The 16931-nt window shown below is 37.5% G+C and overlaps 1 protein-coding gene across 1 annotated transcript; it reads left to right on the forward strand.

The window, feature by feature from the left end:
* Nucleotides 1-6464: 6464 nt before the first annotated feature.
* LOC143855800 (zinc finger BED domain-containing protein RICESLEEPER 2-like) lies at nt 6465-8518 on the forward strand. The gene is made up of 3 exons (XM_077365862.1): nt 6465-7536; nt 7595-8374; nt 8493-8518. Exons 1-3 carry the CDS (start codon nt 6465-6467, stop codon nt 8516-8518), a joined length of 1878 nt encoding a protein of 625 aa, XP_077221977.1.
* Nucleotides 8519-16931: the final 8413 nt, after the last annotated feature.

Raw genomic sequence — 16931 nt, forward strand, 5'->3', positions numbered from 1 at the left:
TAATAGTGTGTATAGTGGATTTCCATTTGTCCAAAGGCCACCTTGGATGAATTAAACGAATAAGCAATGTTTTCGCATAGGAATTTGGTGCAGACTATTGCATGATAGAACAGCCACCTTGGATGAATTAAACGAATAAGACGAAGTCTGTTGATAAGTGAACATGAGTGGCCGGCAAAATGCCTTTCTGCAGAATTCCCTAGCAAATCCCATTTATCTATTTATCTATCTGTTATACAGGGTAGTGATATTGGAAGTACCGTGTTTTAATAATTGTACCAACTCAGCTTGTCTTTTATAATTTGTACTGATATTTGCACTACCATGTTTTAATTAATAATTGCACCAACTCAGCTTGTCTTTTATGATTTAAACAACTCTCAAATGTTATTACAGTTCCCAAAAGCTCTCAAAGACCAATAAAAAAAACAAGTTGAGTTTGTGCAATTATAAAAATATGATGGTGCTAATATAAGTAGCATAATATACACTAACCAATTCTTTTCATTGTCATTCGCTTTTTTCTTATTATATATTTTTATTAGAAAATCTTTTCCCCATAAAAAAAAACATATTACTAATCCTAACATTCATAATCCTAATAATGAGATAATGCTTCAGTCTCTTTCCTTCCTCTGACTTAGGTTCTCTCTCTCTCTCTCTCTCTCTCTCTCGGATAATCAGAATCCTCTCCCAACACTCTCTCCACTCCCTATTAATTCCGTTTTGTCATACAAGCTCTAGGATTTGATGTTTCATGCTTCTCATCTCTCTCTCTCTTCTCTCTTGCATAAATTACCTTTTGCTTTTACGACCCACGTTTTATGGATGCCACCACCATCGTCACCCAAACCATGCATAGGGTAGGGCCCACTAGTTTTAACTCATTTTGTGGATGGGACCCTCACTTTAAACCTCATACTTTGATGTGTAACTCATTTTATGGGATGGCCCCCAATTTACACCTCATAATTTGATGGATGGGGCCCACCATTTCCATCCTAACCCATGCATTAGGGTGGGGTCAACCATTTTGCAAAAATGTTTTGATGCAGTGGAGCCCACCATCTCCACTCAAATCATTTATAGGGTAGGGTCCACTAGTTCACACCTTATTCTTTTTTTTGGCAGCTAGGCCACCATTTCAAATCTCATGTGCTGATGGGTGGGTCCCACCGTCCCACCATCTTCTGCAAAACCCATGCAAAGGTTGGGGCCCTCTATTTTTGTACCTCATCTTCCAAGAAAGTTTTTTAAGGAAATGATTTCATCGCTCAACTGTTTTGATAAACATGCACTCTACTTGTTTGTCGTGTAGTATTTAAAGGGTTGTAAGAGCTATTTGAGAACCGTAATATCCTATGACATCCCTTTCTATACTAGACGACAAACAAGCGGAGTTATCTCGTTGGTGTTATCTTCCACGGCCTTCCAAGGAAGGTGTTATCTCCAACAACTCCACTCTATTAAAAATTCATATGCACCCGCAACCCCAAAAAAGAGTGGTAGTTTTTTAGATACAACAAGACAAAATAGAAGTCAATAGCGTGGAAATGAAAAAGGAATCTCATGTGGAGTGTTGAATTTCTTTGGCAACCACGAATTTCTTTTCAAGGAATATTAGTTTATCAACTGCTGAGACTAATTTGCAAGCAAGGCCATGTTTGGCTCCCATGAATTTCATTTCAAGGAATATATTGGTTTATCAAGTGGTGAGAGTTGAGAGGGTATGAGTGATGAGAGGAGGAGAGGGTGAGAAGTGGCTAAAAAAAGGGGAAAATAGAGTCTAGCACTACCATGTTTTGATACAGCAGTAGCTCATCTTTGTCTTTATTATTTAAACAGCTGTCAAAGGCAAGCCTCTACAGGCCTCTATCTTGAATCTCCCGCTTTAATTGGTCGCAAATCTTGCATCTAGAAATATTACCGTTCCCAAAAAGCTCTTGAAGCCCTGTAAAAAGAAAAGACAAGTTGAGTTTGTGCAATTATTCAAACAAGTTAGTGCCAATATCTGTTGCCAAAATAAAGGAACAATTACCCATGAGGGACAAAAAAATGACGTAATTGTCAACAGGACCCATGCTTTTCTGAAATTATCAACGATGGATGAGAGAGGTCTTGTCAGTATTAGCTGGACGAAAATGCCCTTTGGCATTTACAACACGTTTTCACCTTGTATTTTTCCTTCTTCCCTCTTCTTTTACTTTTCCAATTTCACCTTTTTCTTTTGTACCCTACTAGTCATCCTCCTCCTCCGTCACCACCATTGTTGCTGGCAAGTCTTGAAAACTTGAAATTTGAATTCTTACCATCTATCTCTCTGTATCTAGGTTCTTTTTTTTTTAGGGTTTTGCACTATTTTTCATTCCTCTGTTTTTTTATTTATCTTGTTTACGGTTTAAGCGGTTTGTATATTAGGATGTGTTCTCGAGATAATGCATGGATGGCTTCATTCACTTTTTGTAAGACAATTTGCTGTATAAGAAAAATCTAAGGTAATACATGAATGGATGGCTACATATTTTTTGATGTACTTAGTTTTTTTTTGTAATACACGAATTGGGATGTAATACATGAAACAAATTTAATGAATACACCATCTATATCTTTTGTTATTTCTATCATGAGCAGAATTGTAATGCCATTAGAAGAGTTGCTATAGGGAGAGGGTTATGTAGCAGAAGGGGTTTATCAACTCTCTAGAAGGGGGTTAGCAACTCTAAAAAGTAGGGTTACCAATTTCCGAATGGGCTTATCAAGTCCCTGAAAATTGGCCGAGCTTACTGGAGTTTTGGAAGGAGGTTTTCCAGTCTTTGTAATTGGGGTTGTCTAGTATAAAAAATGGGGTTACCAATTTCCGAATGGGCTTATCAAGTCCCTGAAAATTGGCTGAGGATACTGAAGTTTTGGAAGGAGGTTTTCAAGTATCTAGGATTGGGGTTATCTAGTATAAAAAAATGGGGTTACCAATTTTCGAATGGGCTTATCAAGTCTCTAAAAATTGGCCGAGGGTACTAGAGTTTTGGAAGGGGGTTTTTAAGTCTATGGGATTGGGGATATCCAGCATAAAAAAAATGGGGTTACCAATTTCCGAATGGGCTTATCAAGTCCCTGAAAATTGGCCGATGGTACTAAAGTTTTGAAAGGGGCCGGGTTTTCAAGCATCTGGGATTGGGGTTATCTAGTATAAAAAATGGGGTTACCAATTTCCGAATGGGCTTATCAAGTCCCTGAAAATTGGCAGAGGGTACTGAAGTTTTGGAAGGGGGTTGTCAAGCACTTGGGATTGGGGTTATCTAGTATCAAAATGGGGTTACCAATTTCCGAATGGGCTTATCAAGTCCCTGAAAATTGGCCGAGGGTACTGAAGTTTTGGAAGGGGGTTGTCAAGCACTTGGGATTGGGGTTATCTAGTATCAAAATGGGGTTACCAATTTCTGAATGGGCTTATCTAGTCCCTTACGATCACGTTTTTACTTCATGTTTTTTCACTCGTTCATTTTCACTGTTTTTTTCTTTCTACCCTACTATTCATCTTCCTCATCCGCCATTGAAAGGGAGAAGGAGAAATGCAAACCCCAAAACAAATTAAAATCAAAACCTACATACATAGAGATAGATGGGAATGAACTCACGTTTCAAGTTTTCGAGACTTCCCAGCGAGAATGGTGGCTGAATGACAAGGAAGGTGACTGGTACGGTAAAAAACAAAGTTGAAAATGTAATAGTAAAAAAAAGAGGGAAGAAGAGAAAAGAGGGAAAAGTAAAACGTGTTGCTTAAGAAAATGACATTTTCGTCCAGCTTTTACTGACAACACCTCTTTTGTCCCTCGTTGATAATTTCAGAAAAGCATGGGTCATGTTTACAATTTCTTCATTTTTGTGTCACCCATTGGTAATTTTTCCCAAATAAATTGTATTTTGAATAGGGGAAACCATTTTTTTTACATTCCTCACCCAGTGGTCACTATCCCTACTGCCCTCACCATTTATGGGGGTCGGACGTGGCATGGGGAAATCCTTCTGTTCTCCCTGATTTATCTGTGGGCGGTCACTTACCAAATGGAGTCTTGGCGGCCATCTATATGGCGGAAAAAAGTTTCTTAGGAAAAATGTTTCCTAGAATATGAGTTCTCCAGTTTACAGCTAAATCATTTTATATGTATTTTCTTTTGTTCAAAATCAAAAATTTCTTACCTTTTTTTAAGAAAATTTCATCCCTACTAGTAGGGGTGAGCATTAATCGGTTAGAACCGAATTAACCGACCGAACCGAATCCGATCGGTCAATTCGGTTCGGTTCTGAGGTGGTTCGGTTCGGATTCGGTTTTAAATAAATGAAATTTCGGTTTTCGGTTTCGGTTTCGGTTTGCAAGGAAAAAACATTCGGTTTAACCGAAAACCGAAATGTCATTTATTGGTTTTAATATCGGTTTTCGGTGTCGGTTTCGGTTTCGGTTTTACAAACCGAACTTACGATCCAACATTTCAACCCCCCCTTTTCACTTGGTACAGCCCCCACTAGACTCAAGAGGTTGTCCCATATGAAAAAAAAAAAAAAAAACAACAGAAGTCTAAAAGTCTAAAACCCAATCCATTTTCGTTTTTTTCCTTTTAACCTAAGCAAGTAAGCAACCAAAGCTAGGGTTTTTTTCTTCTTCTCTACTTTCTAGTTTCTACCCTAGATTAGCCGCCTCTTCGAGACTCCGACTCCGGCGAGTGGCAACCCCCCTCACCGGTGACCTCGGATCGAGCCACCATTCCTCCATTCGACTCCGGATCGGCAGATTCACGGCCATTGAAAGTTGAAACCCTGAAAAATATTCCGAGGTAAGTTTCTACTCTTCAAGGTTCTCTCTCTCTCTCTCTCTCTCTCTCTCTCTCTCTGATTTATGTAGGAAACTAGGAACTGATATGTTTTTCTTCCTTCTCTCTTTTTTTCTCCTTTTTTTTTTACCTTTTTCTTTTCTCTAGAGTTTCGGTTTCAAGAAAATGTGTTGTTTTCTTTGTCTCAGACTCTCAGAGTCTCAGGGACCTAGAAACGTGTTTCGTTGATTTGTAAGGCTAGATCTTGCTAGGTATTGGTAACATAGGCTCTAGATTAGGGTTTTTCTATGGAGTTTTTGAGGAAATGCTTTTGGAAAATTGTAAATCTGGATTTTTAGCTGATTTGAATGCGTTTTTTATGCATAGCTTGGATGAGTTAGGGTTTTTATGAATAGCTTTTTATGCCTTTTTTATGCATAGCTTAGGAAAATTCTGAAAAAAACATTATAGATCTGTTTTTCTCTCTTCACAGGATTTTAGGTTTTATTTCTCGTTTCTTTTTTACGATTTAGGTGTTTTCTTGATAATCTTGTGTTGGAAAGCTTTCTGCTTTACTGCTTTTGTTTTTGTGAGGATTGATGGGTAGCTTTGGTTGCTGTTGGTGTTTCTTAAGGTGGATTTGAGGGTCGAAGGGAAGGGTTAGGGTTTCTGTTGGTGGTATTGAGTTTCAACTTTCAAGAGAAATTTGTACTTCTAGTTTGGGTCTCTCTGCTTCTCTCTATCTGAGATTCCGAGGTAATACATCTGCTTCTCATTCGGTGCTTGTTCAGTTGTTCTCATCCTTTGTAGTCACATATTGCTTTCCAAGGTTTATTATTTTGTATATTTAGCTTTCTAGGATTTTTAATTTCCATTAGATTACCTATCATGCTGATATGAAGACAAATATGGTGTTGACTGTTGTGAATTGTGATTCTTTGAATCTACATTTTCTTCTAACAGGCAACAATTGTATAATGTGTTTTCTTGTGTTACAGTTATAAATATTGAATTATGCAAAGCATGCCATTTTTGGGGAATTCGGGTTGAGCTTTTACCTTAAAATCCAGTAGGGTTCACTGGTTCAGAATTTCAGATTGATTCCTATTCTTTTTTAGCAAAAGCTCAACCCAACCTGACCCAAGTTGCACTCCTATTTAATTATTTATTGTTGTTCTTCGATGTGAAGATTTCTTTGATTTTTAAGTTTCAATATAGGGTTCTTACTTCTTTATTGATTTTCTTGATTGTTCCACCATAGATTCATTTACCGCAACCTCGAGCCACCACTGAAGGAGTCAAAGGGCAGTTAGTTAGCATCATTCTATCTTTTTTGGCTCTTTGTTATTGGGTACAAAGGTAACACTTAATCACTTATGACTCATCTCATTCTTAATTCTTAGGATAGTGATATTTGTGTTGGGTATCTTGCTTTTGCTGCGTATCTTATTTTCTCACCCCTAGTCTTATACTCTTATTATCTTATTTCTATAATTCTATTTTTTCCATAGATGTCGCAAGAAGGAGAAGCTCCTAATGTTATTTCTAGCGAGCAATCATCAAACCCCACAAACACAAACCAAACATTTGGGACCGTAGAGAAGAGAAAGACGATGAAGTCAAGGTCAAATGTGTGGGACCATTTTACAAAATTTGTTAATGAGGTGGGTGAACATAAGGCTAGTTGTATGTATTGTGAGGGAGTTTTGTTGTGATCCGAAGAAAAATGGAACTTCCTCACTTAAGAATCACACCACTGCATGCAAAAAGTTCCCTGGCAATATGAACACATCGCAGTCACAGTTGAATTACCAGCCGATCAAGGGTCAAGAGGGAGATGGTAGTGGCACCCTTTCTATTTGGAAGTTTGACCAAGAGGCCATTAGAAATGCCTTAACCCGTATGGTAATTGTTGATGAGCTTCCATTTAAGTCCGTGGAGAAGGAAGGGTTTAGACATTTCGTATCAATTGCATGCCCTCGGTTTCATATTCCGTCACGTTCGACGGTTGCGAAGGATTGCTATCAATTCTTCCAGGAAGAGAGGTCGAAGTTGAAAAAGTTGTTTAAAAACTCATGTCAAAGAATCTGTCTGACTACAGACACATGGTCCTCTCTACAAAGAGTTAACTGCATGTGTCTCACGGCTCATTACATAGATAGTGATTGGAAATTGCACAAGAAGATACTTAACTTTTGCCCAAATTCTAGTCATAAAGGTGAGGCTCTTGGTAAGGCCGTTGAGAAGTGCCTTCTTGATTGGGGGATTGATAAGGTGTTCACTGTTACTGTGGACAATGCTAGTTCAAACGATGTTGCGGTTGGATACTTGAAAAGAAGACTTGTCAACTGGGGGTCTAGCATTTTACAAGGAAAATTTTTACATGTGAGGTGTGTGGCACACATAATTAATCTAGTAGTGTGTGAGGGATTAAAAGAAGTAGAAATTGCAGTTAATCGTGTTCGAACAGTGGTCAGATATGTGAGGAGTTCTCCAGCTAGGTTGAAGCTCTTCAAAGAGTGTATTGAGAATGAAAGGATTCAAAGCAAGAGTTTGTTATGCCTAGATGTATCTACTAGATGGAACTCGACATACTTAATGTTAAAGGCGGCCGAAAAATTTGAAAAAGCATTTGATAAGTTTGAACTTGAAGATCCTTTTTATAGTAGTAAACTTGATTCAGGTGATGTGGATGGGATTAGGAAGCCGGATCATGAAGATTGGGAAAAAGGTTAGGAGGATGGCGACCTTACTTCAAAACTTTTATGAGCTCACTGTACGGGTTTCAGGATCATTATATGTTACATCCAATACTTTATTTCCTGAAATTGTTGAGGTTGAGTGCCTTTTGCAAGAGTGGCTTGAGAGTGACGACTTTCACTTGGTAATGATGGCGAAGAGAATGAAAGATAAGTACGACAAGTATTGGGGCAACATTGAAAAAGTGAATAAATTAATTTATATCGCGGTTATTCTTGACCCTCGTCACAAACTAGCTTTTGTGAAGTTTGCTCTTATTTCTATGTATGGAGAGGGAAAAGGCAACGACTTGGCAGAAAACGTGTTCCATGCCACAGTTGAATTGTTTAACGAGTTCAACTATAAGAGCACAGTCAACACACCTCAAGAGAATCAAGTTAACTTGGGGCAATTAACTTCAAGAGAGCTTTCTGAAGAACCGAGACAACATGTGAGGAAGATGATGAAGGAAAAGTTTAAGAAGCATAAGATTGACTCCGGAGGTGGGGATAACAAATCGGAGTTGGAAAGATATTTAAGTGAAGACACCGAAGGTCCCGATGAATTTGATATTTTAATGTGGTGGAAAGTTAACAATCCTAGATTCCCTGTCTTGTCAGAAATGGCTCGGAATGTGTTGGCGGTTCCCATTTCCACCGTTGCTTCGGAGTCGGCATTTAGCACCGGGGGGCGTGTTCTTGATGCATTTAGGAGCTCTTTGACTCCTAAGATAGCACAAGCTCTTATATGTGCTCAAGATTGGCTTCGATCATCGCCAATGCCAGTTACTGTCGAAGAAGCATTAGAGGACCTTGAAAAGTTTGAGAATGGTAAATTTGTATTTACTTTATTTTGTATTTTTTCATTGTGTTTCTAATTTTCTATATATTGCTTTTGACTTGGAACTCGATGTTTGTTATATTTAACTATTTGTATTCTTATTTTCAGAATTTTCAAATGTTGGGGATGTTTGATGTTTCTTCAAATTTTGAGTGTTGAAGCATGGAAGAGTGGAAGATGGTTTCAGGTTTGTAATTGTGTAGTTACTAGTTATCTTCATATCTTGTGACCCATCTTTGCTTTGTAATACTGGAATTTTTTAATTACTTACAAATTTGTTGTTAGAGATAGAAAGCCATTTTGCAATTCATTTACCACCTATTCAGTTGTTTTTCATTTACAATTCATTTACAACCTGTTCTGTTACAAACTTACAATTCATTTACAACTTGGATTATGTTACAATTCATTTACAATCTCTTCATTTATAGAGAAATTGTATGATGCCCGATTGTGAAGTACCGTCAACTCGTCAAGGTGATACGTCAGCAGCCTGATATTTGATCCAACAGCAGCCTCTTAAAAAGTGGTCTGCTGTTGGATTAAATATCAAGGGTGGTACCACTTTGACGGTACTTCACGGTCGGGCATCATATAAAAACTCTCATTTACAAATACTATATTGTCAAAATGTCAAGGTCGCGGGGATGAGTTATTTTTACTAATTAAGTTTCAAGAGATTGGCAATGTAGCTTCATGAAGTTGTCCGTATAAGAGATATGCTGCCATTAAGATTCCGGTTTATGCAAAACACTTAGAAGCATTGGTATATAGTGGAAACCTGCTCTGTTGATTCACATAGGGGGGTATCTTGTTTCATATGAAAGGTGGACATTTGGTATGAGGTGCAGACTTATCTTGTTTCATATGAAAGGTGGACATTTGCTCTCGATCAAATGTCAGAGGTACTAGTAAGACCCCTGATATTTGATCCAACAGCAGCCTCTTAAAAAGTGGTCTGCTGTTGGATTAAATATCAAGGGTGGTTGCTTATAGATCTATATTTGGGACTGCTTTCTTGGGTCCCCTTGCCTTTTTTGTGGAAAGGTATTAATATATCCTTGACGAATTCTAGAAAGAATGTTGATTTTATTTGGCTACTTGTATTCTAGAGAGATGAGGGTTTTAATTTATTCTTGTTTTGGTTGCAGGAAGAGTCGTCCCACGATGACATGGACTGTTGTATTTCAGGCTTTTTGTTGTGGGCTTTTTGGGTAAGTGATAAAGGGTTTGAATCTTCCTAAAGCCCATCTCTCTCTCTCTCTCTCTCTCTCTCTCTCTTATATATCAACTACGAACACAGATAGCAGTCTCTTATTCTATGGTTGTTTGCGTTTTGCAACAGACAATAACAATTGCTATTCTATGGTTGTTGCCTGTTGGCGTTTTGGACTTGCTTGTTGAGTTGTTAGCTTGCAACTATGTTGGCGTTTTGGACTTGCTTGTTGAGTTGTTAGCTTGCAACTATGGTTTATGGCATTTGAAATCTTCTCTGAAAGGAAGAAGAATAGAAGATAAATTGATTCTTAGAAAAATTGAATGGTCTATTGTATTTTTGCAGGTTGAAAAATATGCAGGTTGAAAAATCTGCTCATATTGTATTTTTGCAGGTTGAAAAATCTGCTCATATTGTATTTTTGCAGGTTGAAAAATATGCAGGTTGAAAAATCTGCTCATATTGTATTTTTGCAGGTTGAAAAATATGCAGGTTGAAAAATCTGCTCATATTTTATTTTTGCCCAAATTGAATCGTCTGTGCCTAACTTTGTATGGTTTATGCCTAATTGAATGGATTAAACTTTAAATGGTTTGCCCAAATTGAATGGTTTATGCCTAACTTTGTAGAATTTAGCATGATGAATCGCTTTATGAGCTGGCATGGACACTGCATGTTCTTGATGGGGGAGCATTTGGTAATCTTCTTGGGATTTCTTTAGAATTGAAGAGCTGCCGATTTGGATGTTCTACTTATGGCCCCTCTTTGTGGCTATCTTTCTTTGACTATATTGGTAATTGGGGCTTGGATCTGATGGAGCTATATGGTGTATTTGGAAGTCAAGTCCTTCCTTGATGGGCCATTTCCAACTGGGTGGGCATGCCGCATGTGTTGAACTATTTCTGCATCTGAACGGAAATCCTGTAAGCTAGTTTCTCTGTTAGAAGTTCATCTGAAGCCTAAGTTTTCAAGGTTGAAAATTAGGAATCAGAGATATAACTTATAAGGGCCACATGGGTGGTTTGACTTGATGCCTTATTGTCTGCTTTTAACTTCGAGATGACGTATGTTGGTTAAAATAATCTCTTGATTGCCTTGGAAGTCACGGCAATGTGAAGAAGATGATGAAATTGTAGCAGAGCAACTTCTGTTTTCTATGGGTTTGTTCAGGGCTTAGTCTCTTGTAGTTTGTAGATCTTCTCTAGACCCACAACAGAGAGATGTGAACCAGCAACAGAATGCTTACTCCACCAAGCAACTAAAACCAAGGTTGATGTTGCTAAACCCAGAAGAGGCACCAAGCCATTATCAGTTCACTTTTCTCTTCACTAGAAGAATGAGATTGGTGGTAGGAAAGTGAGTTGAGTCAAAGCCTCCATTCTAATGATATGCGAGAATTATTCAGATTAGGTGCTTAAGGACGATCAACTAAGTGATGAACTCGTTGGAAATTTAGTGAGATGTTACATTAATAATTTAAGAGAAAGTGAGGTGTGACTTACTAAAAATACATACTGATTGATAAAGTGGGGTGGTACAAAAGTTGTGATAAATGTTAGGGACGTTTTCTATGGACTAATATGATATAATTTTAAAGCCACTGGCCCGCTGTAGTCTTTCTATGCAAAATAAGATTATGCTTAAACATGGGAAATGATAAATGCGCCCTTTTTCTTCACTTGGAAGTTGGGACACCCAGCATTGTGGGGTTTTTATTTTCAAAAATTTGGAGAAGTGCTTTCCAAAGTAAAATATTGAAAACCTTGCAAAAGGAGATGGTGGCTTCCATAATCATCAGACAGAGTCATAAAAACCGAACCGAACCGAAACTGAAAAACCGAATTATGCTGATTTTTAGTGACTTCGGTTTTCGGTTTTCGGTTTCGGTTCGGTTCGGTGGCTAACCCCATCGGTTTCGGTTTCGGTTGAAAAAATGGAAACCGAAATATTTTCGGTTTCACAATTTCGGTCGGTTCGGTTCGGTTTAAACCGAATAACCACCCCTACCTACTAGACCCAGACTTGTTTTTTCCCTTGATTTTTTCCTCAGATCAAGGCCCATAATAGTTTATTTTCTTTCTTGGGGGTAAGAAGTGCGGATTTAAAAAAGAAAAGAAAAAGGGAAATGATATCAGGACTTGTTTTTTCCCTTGAATTTTTCCTCGGATCAAGGCCCATAATAATTCAACCCGAAGTTGGCCTAAAAACTTGTTATGATCTTTTAGAACAGGTAGTCTCTGCTGAAACACCAACAGTAGGAATGAGCTGAAGACGTGATGCAGGCCATCACAAATTACAAAAATACTGGAGGCCTACTTGGACAGACATTCAATAGCAAGGCATGGTGTAGTACTTCACATGGAGTGGTGGGGCCTAAACAAGGAATCCCGAGCTGTGAAAACTACTAGAAATCCCCTAGATAAAAACGTATCTACAAGAATCCCATCAAAATTTTCTTAATTACCAATAGCACATCAATTGCTTTTAATATTTTTTCTTTTATCCATTTTACCTCTTAGTTCTAGACAAGGTTTAAAATTTCGGCTCCGATACCGGTTTCGGACCCATGAAATTCCGAAATTTCGGTACAAAACCGAAACCACTATTTTATTCAATATTAAATTTCGACCGAAATTTCGGTGAAATATTAAATTAATTGAAAAAAAAACCAGATTTTTTGGGTCAAATTTCAAAGGATTTAATGTTAGTGATGGAGAGATTTTAGGGGTTTCTAAGGGTAATATAATGAATGGTATAATGGTTAAAAGAAAAAATAAAGAGCAATTTTAGGCACAAAACAGTATCATTGGTAATTATGAAAATTTTGAGAGGATTCTTGTAGATATGTTTTAATCTAGGGGATTTCTAGTAGTTTTTCCTTTTATTATGAAAATTTTGAGGAGATTTGGATTGGGACAAGTCGAGCCCAGCTTAAAGACTTTATAATACCGTTTTTATCCTTTCGTGTCCTTTTCCTCTGTCTCTCTTATGCTTTTACTCTTCAGCACATCGAAAACTTATAAATGCCCTCCAAGTCCCCTTGCCACTTAAGACATATGAGGAAAACGTGGCAGTGTATTCCAGCTCAACATAGAGACAACGCATGGAGTCCAAATCTCTCATTCATATTTTTAGAAATCCACAAACTAACTTATCTTCTTTTTTTATTATTTGTTTATGTAAATTTAAGATATTGTTTAGATTGAGGATTTATTTTGGCGCATCAAGTTATTAGACTATATGCATCGGTGAGCTTTATGGAAGTTATGGTGCCACAGCTTATAGAGTTCATGTATGATCAAAACATCCTAGAGCCCACTTCGTTAAGATGATCCAAACTCTTCATTCGTTGGGTCAGAGGGTATATAGACTGTCCCTCATAAATCATCCTCATGGTATGATCTAACCCTCCGAACTGGGTGCTAATACCTCCCTCAAGCCCTTGGCCTCTTCTCTTCTGCCACACTTCACTTCTAATCGGACAAAGCTAAACGGGGTATTTTTAGTAACCCCACAAATTTAATGATTCATCTTCTTTACCAACTTCCTATTCTCTTTTAATCAGTACGGGTCTAATTTTGACCGTGTGGAACAACCCACGATGCTATAACATCCCTCAAGCCCTTGTCCTCTTCTCTTAATATGTGAGGTAAAACCCTACCTACCAATTACCATTAATTTATTAATTTTCCTCTTCATTCTCTAATCTTTTCTCATCAGGCAGAGCCTGGGTTTTTTCCCCCAGAAACCCTACAAATTTAATTAGTTTATCTTTCTGGGTGCTAATACCTCTCTTAAGCCCTTGGCCTCTTCTCTTAACATGTGAGGTAAAACCATACCTACCAATGACCATTAATTGATTAAACTCTTTTCATTCTATAATCTTTTGTCACACTTCACTTCTAATCGGACAAGGCTAAATGAGGTATTTTTAGTAACCCCACCAATTTAATGATTTATCTTCTTTACCAACTTCGTATTCTCTTTTAATCAGTACGGCCCAATTTTGACAGTGTGGAACAACCCACTATACTGTAACCTCCCTCAAGCCCTTGGCCTCTTTCTTAATATGTGAGGTAAAACCCTACTTACCAATTGCCATTAATTGATTAATTTTCCTCTCCATTCTATAATCTTTTCTTATCAGATAGAGCCTGGGATTTTTTGTTCCCTAGGAACCCTACAAATTTAATAAGTTTATCTTTCTTTGTTCTTAGCCCAACATGTAAATATGATAGGGATTACCATTAGTTTAACAAGTAGAAAAACTTAAATTGAAGTATGCAATGATGTTTCATTGATTCATTTAATTAATCATTAATTTTTCTTTTTCGTCCACGTGGGTGCCTATATATATATATATATATATATATATAATCTATTTATCTATGGATTTGTTAGGGAATTTCGCATAGGCATTTGAGAGAACAACCACTTAGATGAATTAAATGAATAAGACAAAATCTGTTGAAAAGTGAGCTTGTGTGGCTGCACTGCCAAGCAAAAATCCACTGCAAAATGCCTTTCCACAAAATTCCAGAGCAAATCCCATTTACCTATCAATCTATTTATTATACAAGGTACTAATATTTTCACTACCATGTAATTAATAATTGCACTAACTCAGCATGTCTTTTATAATTTAAACGACTGTCAAATGTTATTACAGTTCCCAAAAAGTTCTCAAAAGCCAATTAAAAAGGAAAAGTGTCATGCCCCAAATCAGGGCCGTTGTGACAGCGCCACACGCCCACATCGAAATGGACTGATTCGTCGAAATATTCAGAAGAGATATATATGCACAATGTTTACTCGATCAAGGGATCAACTAGCTGATATGTTTACTAAACCGTTGAGTCGGGCAAAGTTCGGCGACATTTGTAACAAGCTGGGAATATATGACAAATACATTTGAGCTTGAGGGTGAGATTTAGATGCACTATTGAGGGTATATTGGTCATTGTACGCGGGCGCACACACACAGATAGATATATATATATATATATATATATATATATATATATATATATATATATATATATATGTGCACCTGCTTGAATTCTTTGCTCTTATCTGCTGGGAAGTATGGAACCAATAGGCAATTCAACTCACACTTCTTCCTCTGATGTTTGCATGAGGAACATGATGGCCTATTAGTCAACATCTCTACACAAAGAACTAAACCCACCAAAAGTTTTGTTCTCAATCTATCTAGCAATTGTTTACCAAAGAAATCTTTGGAAACAGTGAAAAAAAAAGGGAAAAAAAGTGAGTAGTCTTGTGAAAAGAAGGGGAGAGGTAAATAAGAGTTTAGGAGAAAAGTTTGATATGAGTACGGGCTTTATAGGTACTTCATAGTAAACAAAATTCTAAAGAGGACAGGACGTTTGAAAAAAGTCTCATCTTTCCTTACGTAAACCAGTTTGGTGCCCTTGATATGTGATTGATGTATGCACATCACTTTGCCAAAGATGCCCTTATCGAGTATCGTTTTATGACAAAATAGCTGTATCTCTTTAACAAATGACAATCATATCCCTATTTTGATACACGAGCTTGTCTTCGGTATGTTTGGCAACATTGAATATTTTTTCCATGGAAAGATAATTTTCCAAGGTTTGGAAAACTGTAATATTTCTAGATGCAAGAGTTGACGGTAATGAAGATTTAAAAATAGAAAGTTTAGATCTATCCAAGAATATAAAATCCGAGCCCTCAAATTCATCATCACCCACTATGCAATCTTTCTTTTATTAAGAGTTTCCTATATTGAGGTCAGTTAGCAATATGTACCAAAATGTAATCTTTCGTTTATTCTTTTTTAGAGTTACCTAAATCAGGGACTCTTGAGTTTCTTAAATCAGGGATTGTAAACTATTATAAATATGAATCGATACTTCTCTCTCTCTCAATATGTGAGAGCGAAAATCTTCCCAAATTCGTTCTTCCTTTTTCATGGTATCAGAGCAAAATGTCTCGAGTTCGAACCTCCCAGATAGCAAAAATCCACAGGCAATGGTCGGGCCAAAGTGAGACCACATGTGCTACGTGTTTGCCAAGTGGGCCACACGTGCGGGGGAGTGTTAAAGTATAAAAGATAAATAACGCCTTTCTCCAACAGCTAAAGCTTGTGGAGAAGTTGGTAAGTTAACCAACAATTTCGCGTTCCAGTGCTGAGACCGAGTATTGAGCCATGGCATCCACTACAGCAGAGCTAACATGGATTTCATTCGTACTTCGAGAACTTGGTGTTGTTCTTTCTCATCCAACCGCACTTTTCTGTGATAACTAAGTGCGCTCTACATGACCGTTAATCTTGTTTTCCATGGTCGTACAAAACATGTAGAGATTGATTATCATTTCGTCAGAGAAAAGGTAGCCCTTGGATCGTTGGTTACAAAGTTTGTTTCCTCTCCACAACAGGTTGCTGATATTTTCACAAAACCGCTAGCTCGCGATATTTTTCATAAATTGCGAGTCAAACTAGGACTTTGGCCAGCTCCGCAGCCCACTTTGAGGGGGAGTAATGAAGATGTATTTAAAAATAGAAAGTTCAGATCTATCCAAGAATATAAAATCTGAGCCCTCAAATTCATCATCACCCACTATGTAATCTTTCTTTTATTAAGAGTTTCCTATATTGAGGACAGTTAGCAATATGTACCAAAACGCAATCTTTCTTTTATTCTTTTTTAGAGTTACCTAAATCAGGGACTCTTGAGTTTCCCAAAACTCGATTTTGGTAACGAGACCCATTCCAAGCAATTATTCGTAAGTCTAATGTTGGTAACGACACCCATTCCAAGCAGTTAGTTATAAGATAAATTTTGATAATGACACTCATTAGAAAAAAAAGTAGCCATAAGTTCAATTTGATAAATTTTCTCCCCCTGTATCACAACGTAGCACGGGTTTTTTTACAAGTACTAATATAAAAGAAAACAAAAATGGAACATACAAAATGAAAGAGCTGCAGACCTGTCATCTCCTTTTACAGCACCGATTAATGCATGCTCTGTCATCTTCCCAAAGCATTGGTGAAGAGGGACTTGGTATTCTCGCCATCTTCCCAATTTAATTCTTCATACCATTCTCTTTCCGCGATGAAACTATGAATGCTAGGGCAGGAAGGGAGCTTCTTCAATATTGTACAGCTATGTATCCGCATATATTCCAAGGAAGTGAAAGACACCCTCGGACTACAAATGCTTCTTAATCCCTTTAATCCCTCAAGCCGTAGGCAGCGTAAACTTGGGAGTGCATTGTTGAGAACTAGCATGTTATCCCCCTCTTCTATAATTTCCTCAATTTTATCACAATTACGGATGTCA

Source organism: Tasmannia lanceolata, unplaced genomic scaffold (genome assembly GCF_043159265.1).
Source record: "Tasmannia lanceolata isolate RefF3 unplaced genomic scaffold, GAP_Taslan_0.1 ptg000023l, whole genome shotgun sequence".
In the NCBI taxonomy this organism is placed as follows: domain Eukaryota; kingdom Viridiplantae; phylum Streptophyta; class Magnoliopsida; order Canellales; family Winteraceae; genus Tasmannia; species Tasmannia lanceolata.

Coding starts and splice junctions, on each gene's coding strand:
- LOC143855800 (XM_077365862.1), top strand. CDS start 6,465: ATGAGGTGGGTGAACATAAGGCTAGTTGTATGTATTGTGAGGGAGTTT. Junction 7,537..7,594: donor TCATGAAGATTGGGAAAAAG/GTTAGGAGGATG, acceptor TACGGGTTTCAG/GATCATTATATGTTACATCC. Junction 8,375..8,492: donor CCTTGAAAAGTTTGAGAATG/GTAAATTTGTAT, acceptor TCTTATTTTCAG/AATTTTCAAATGTTGGGGAT.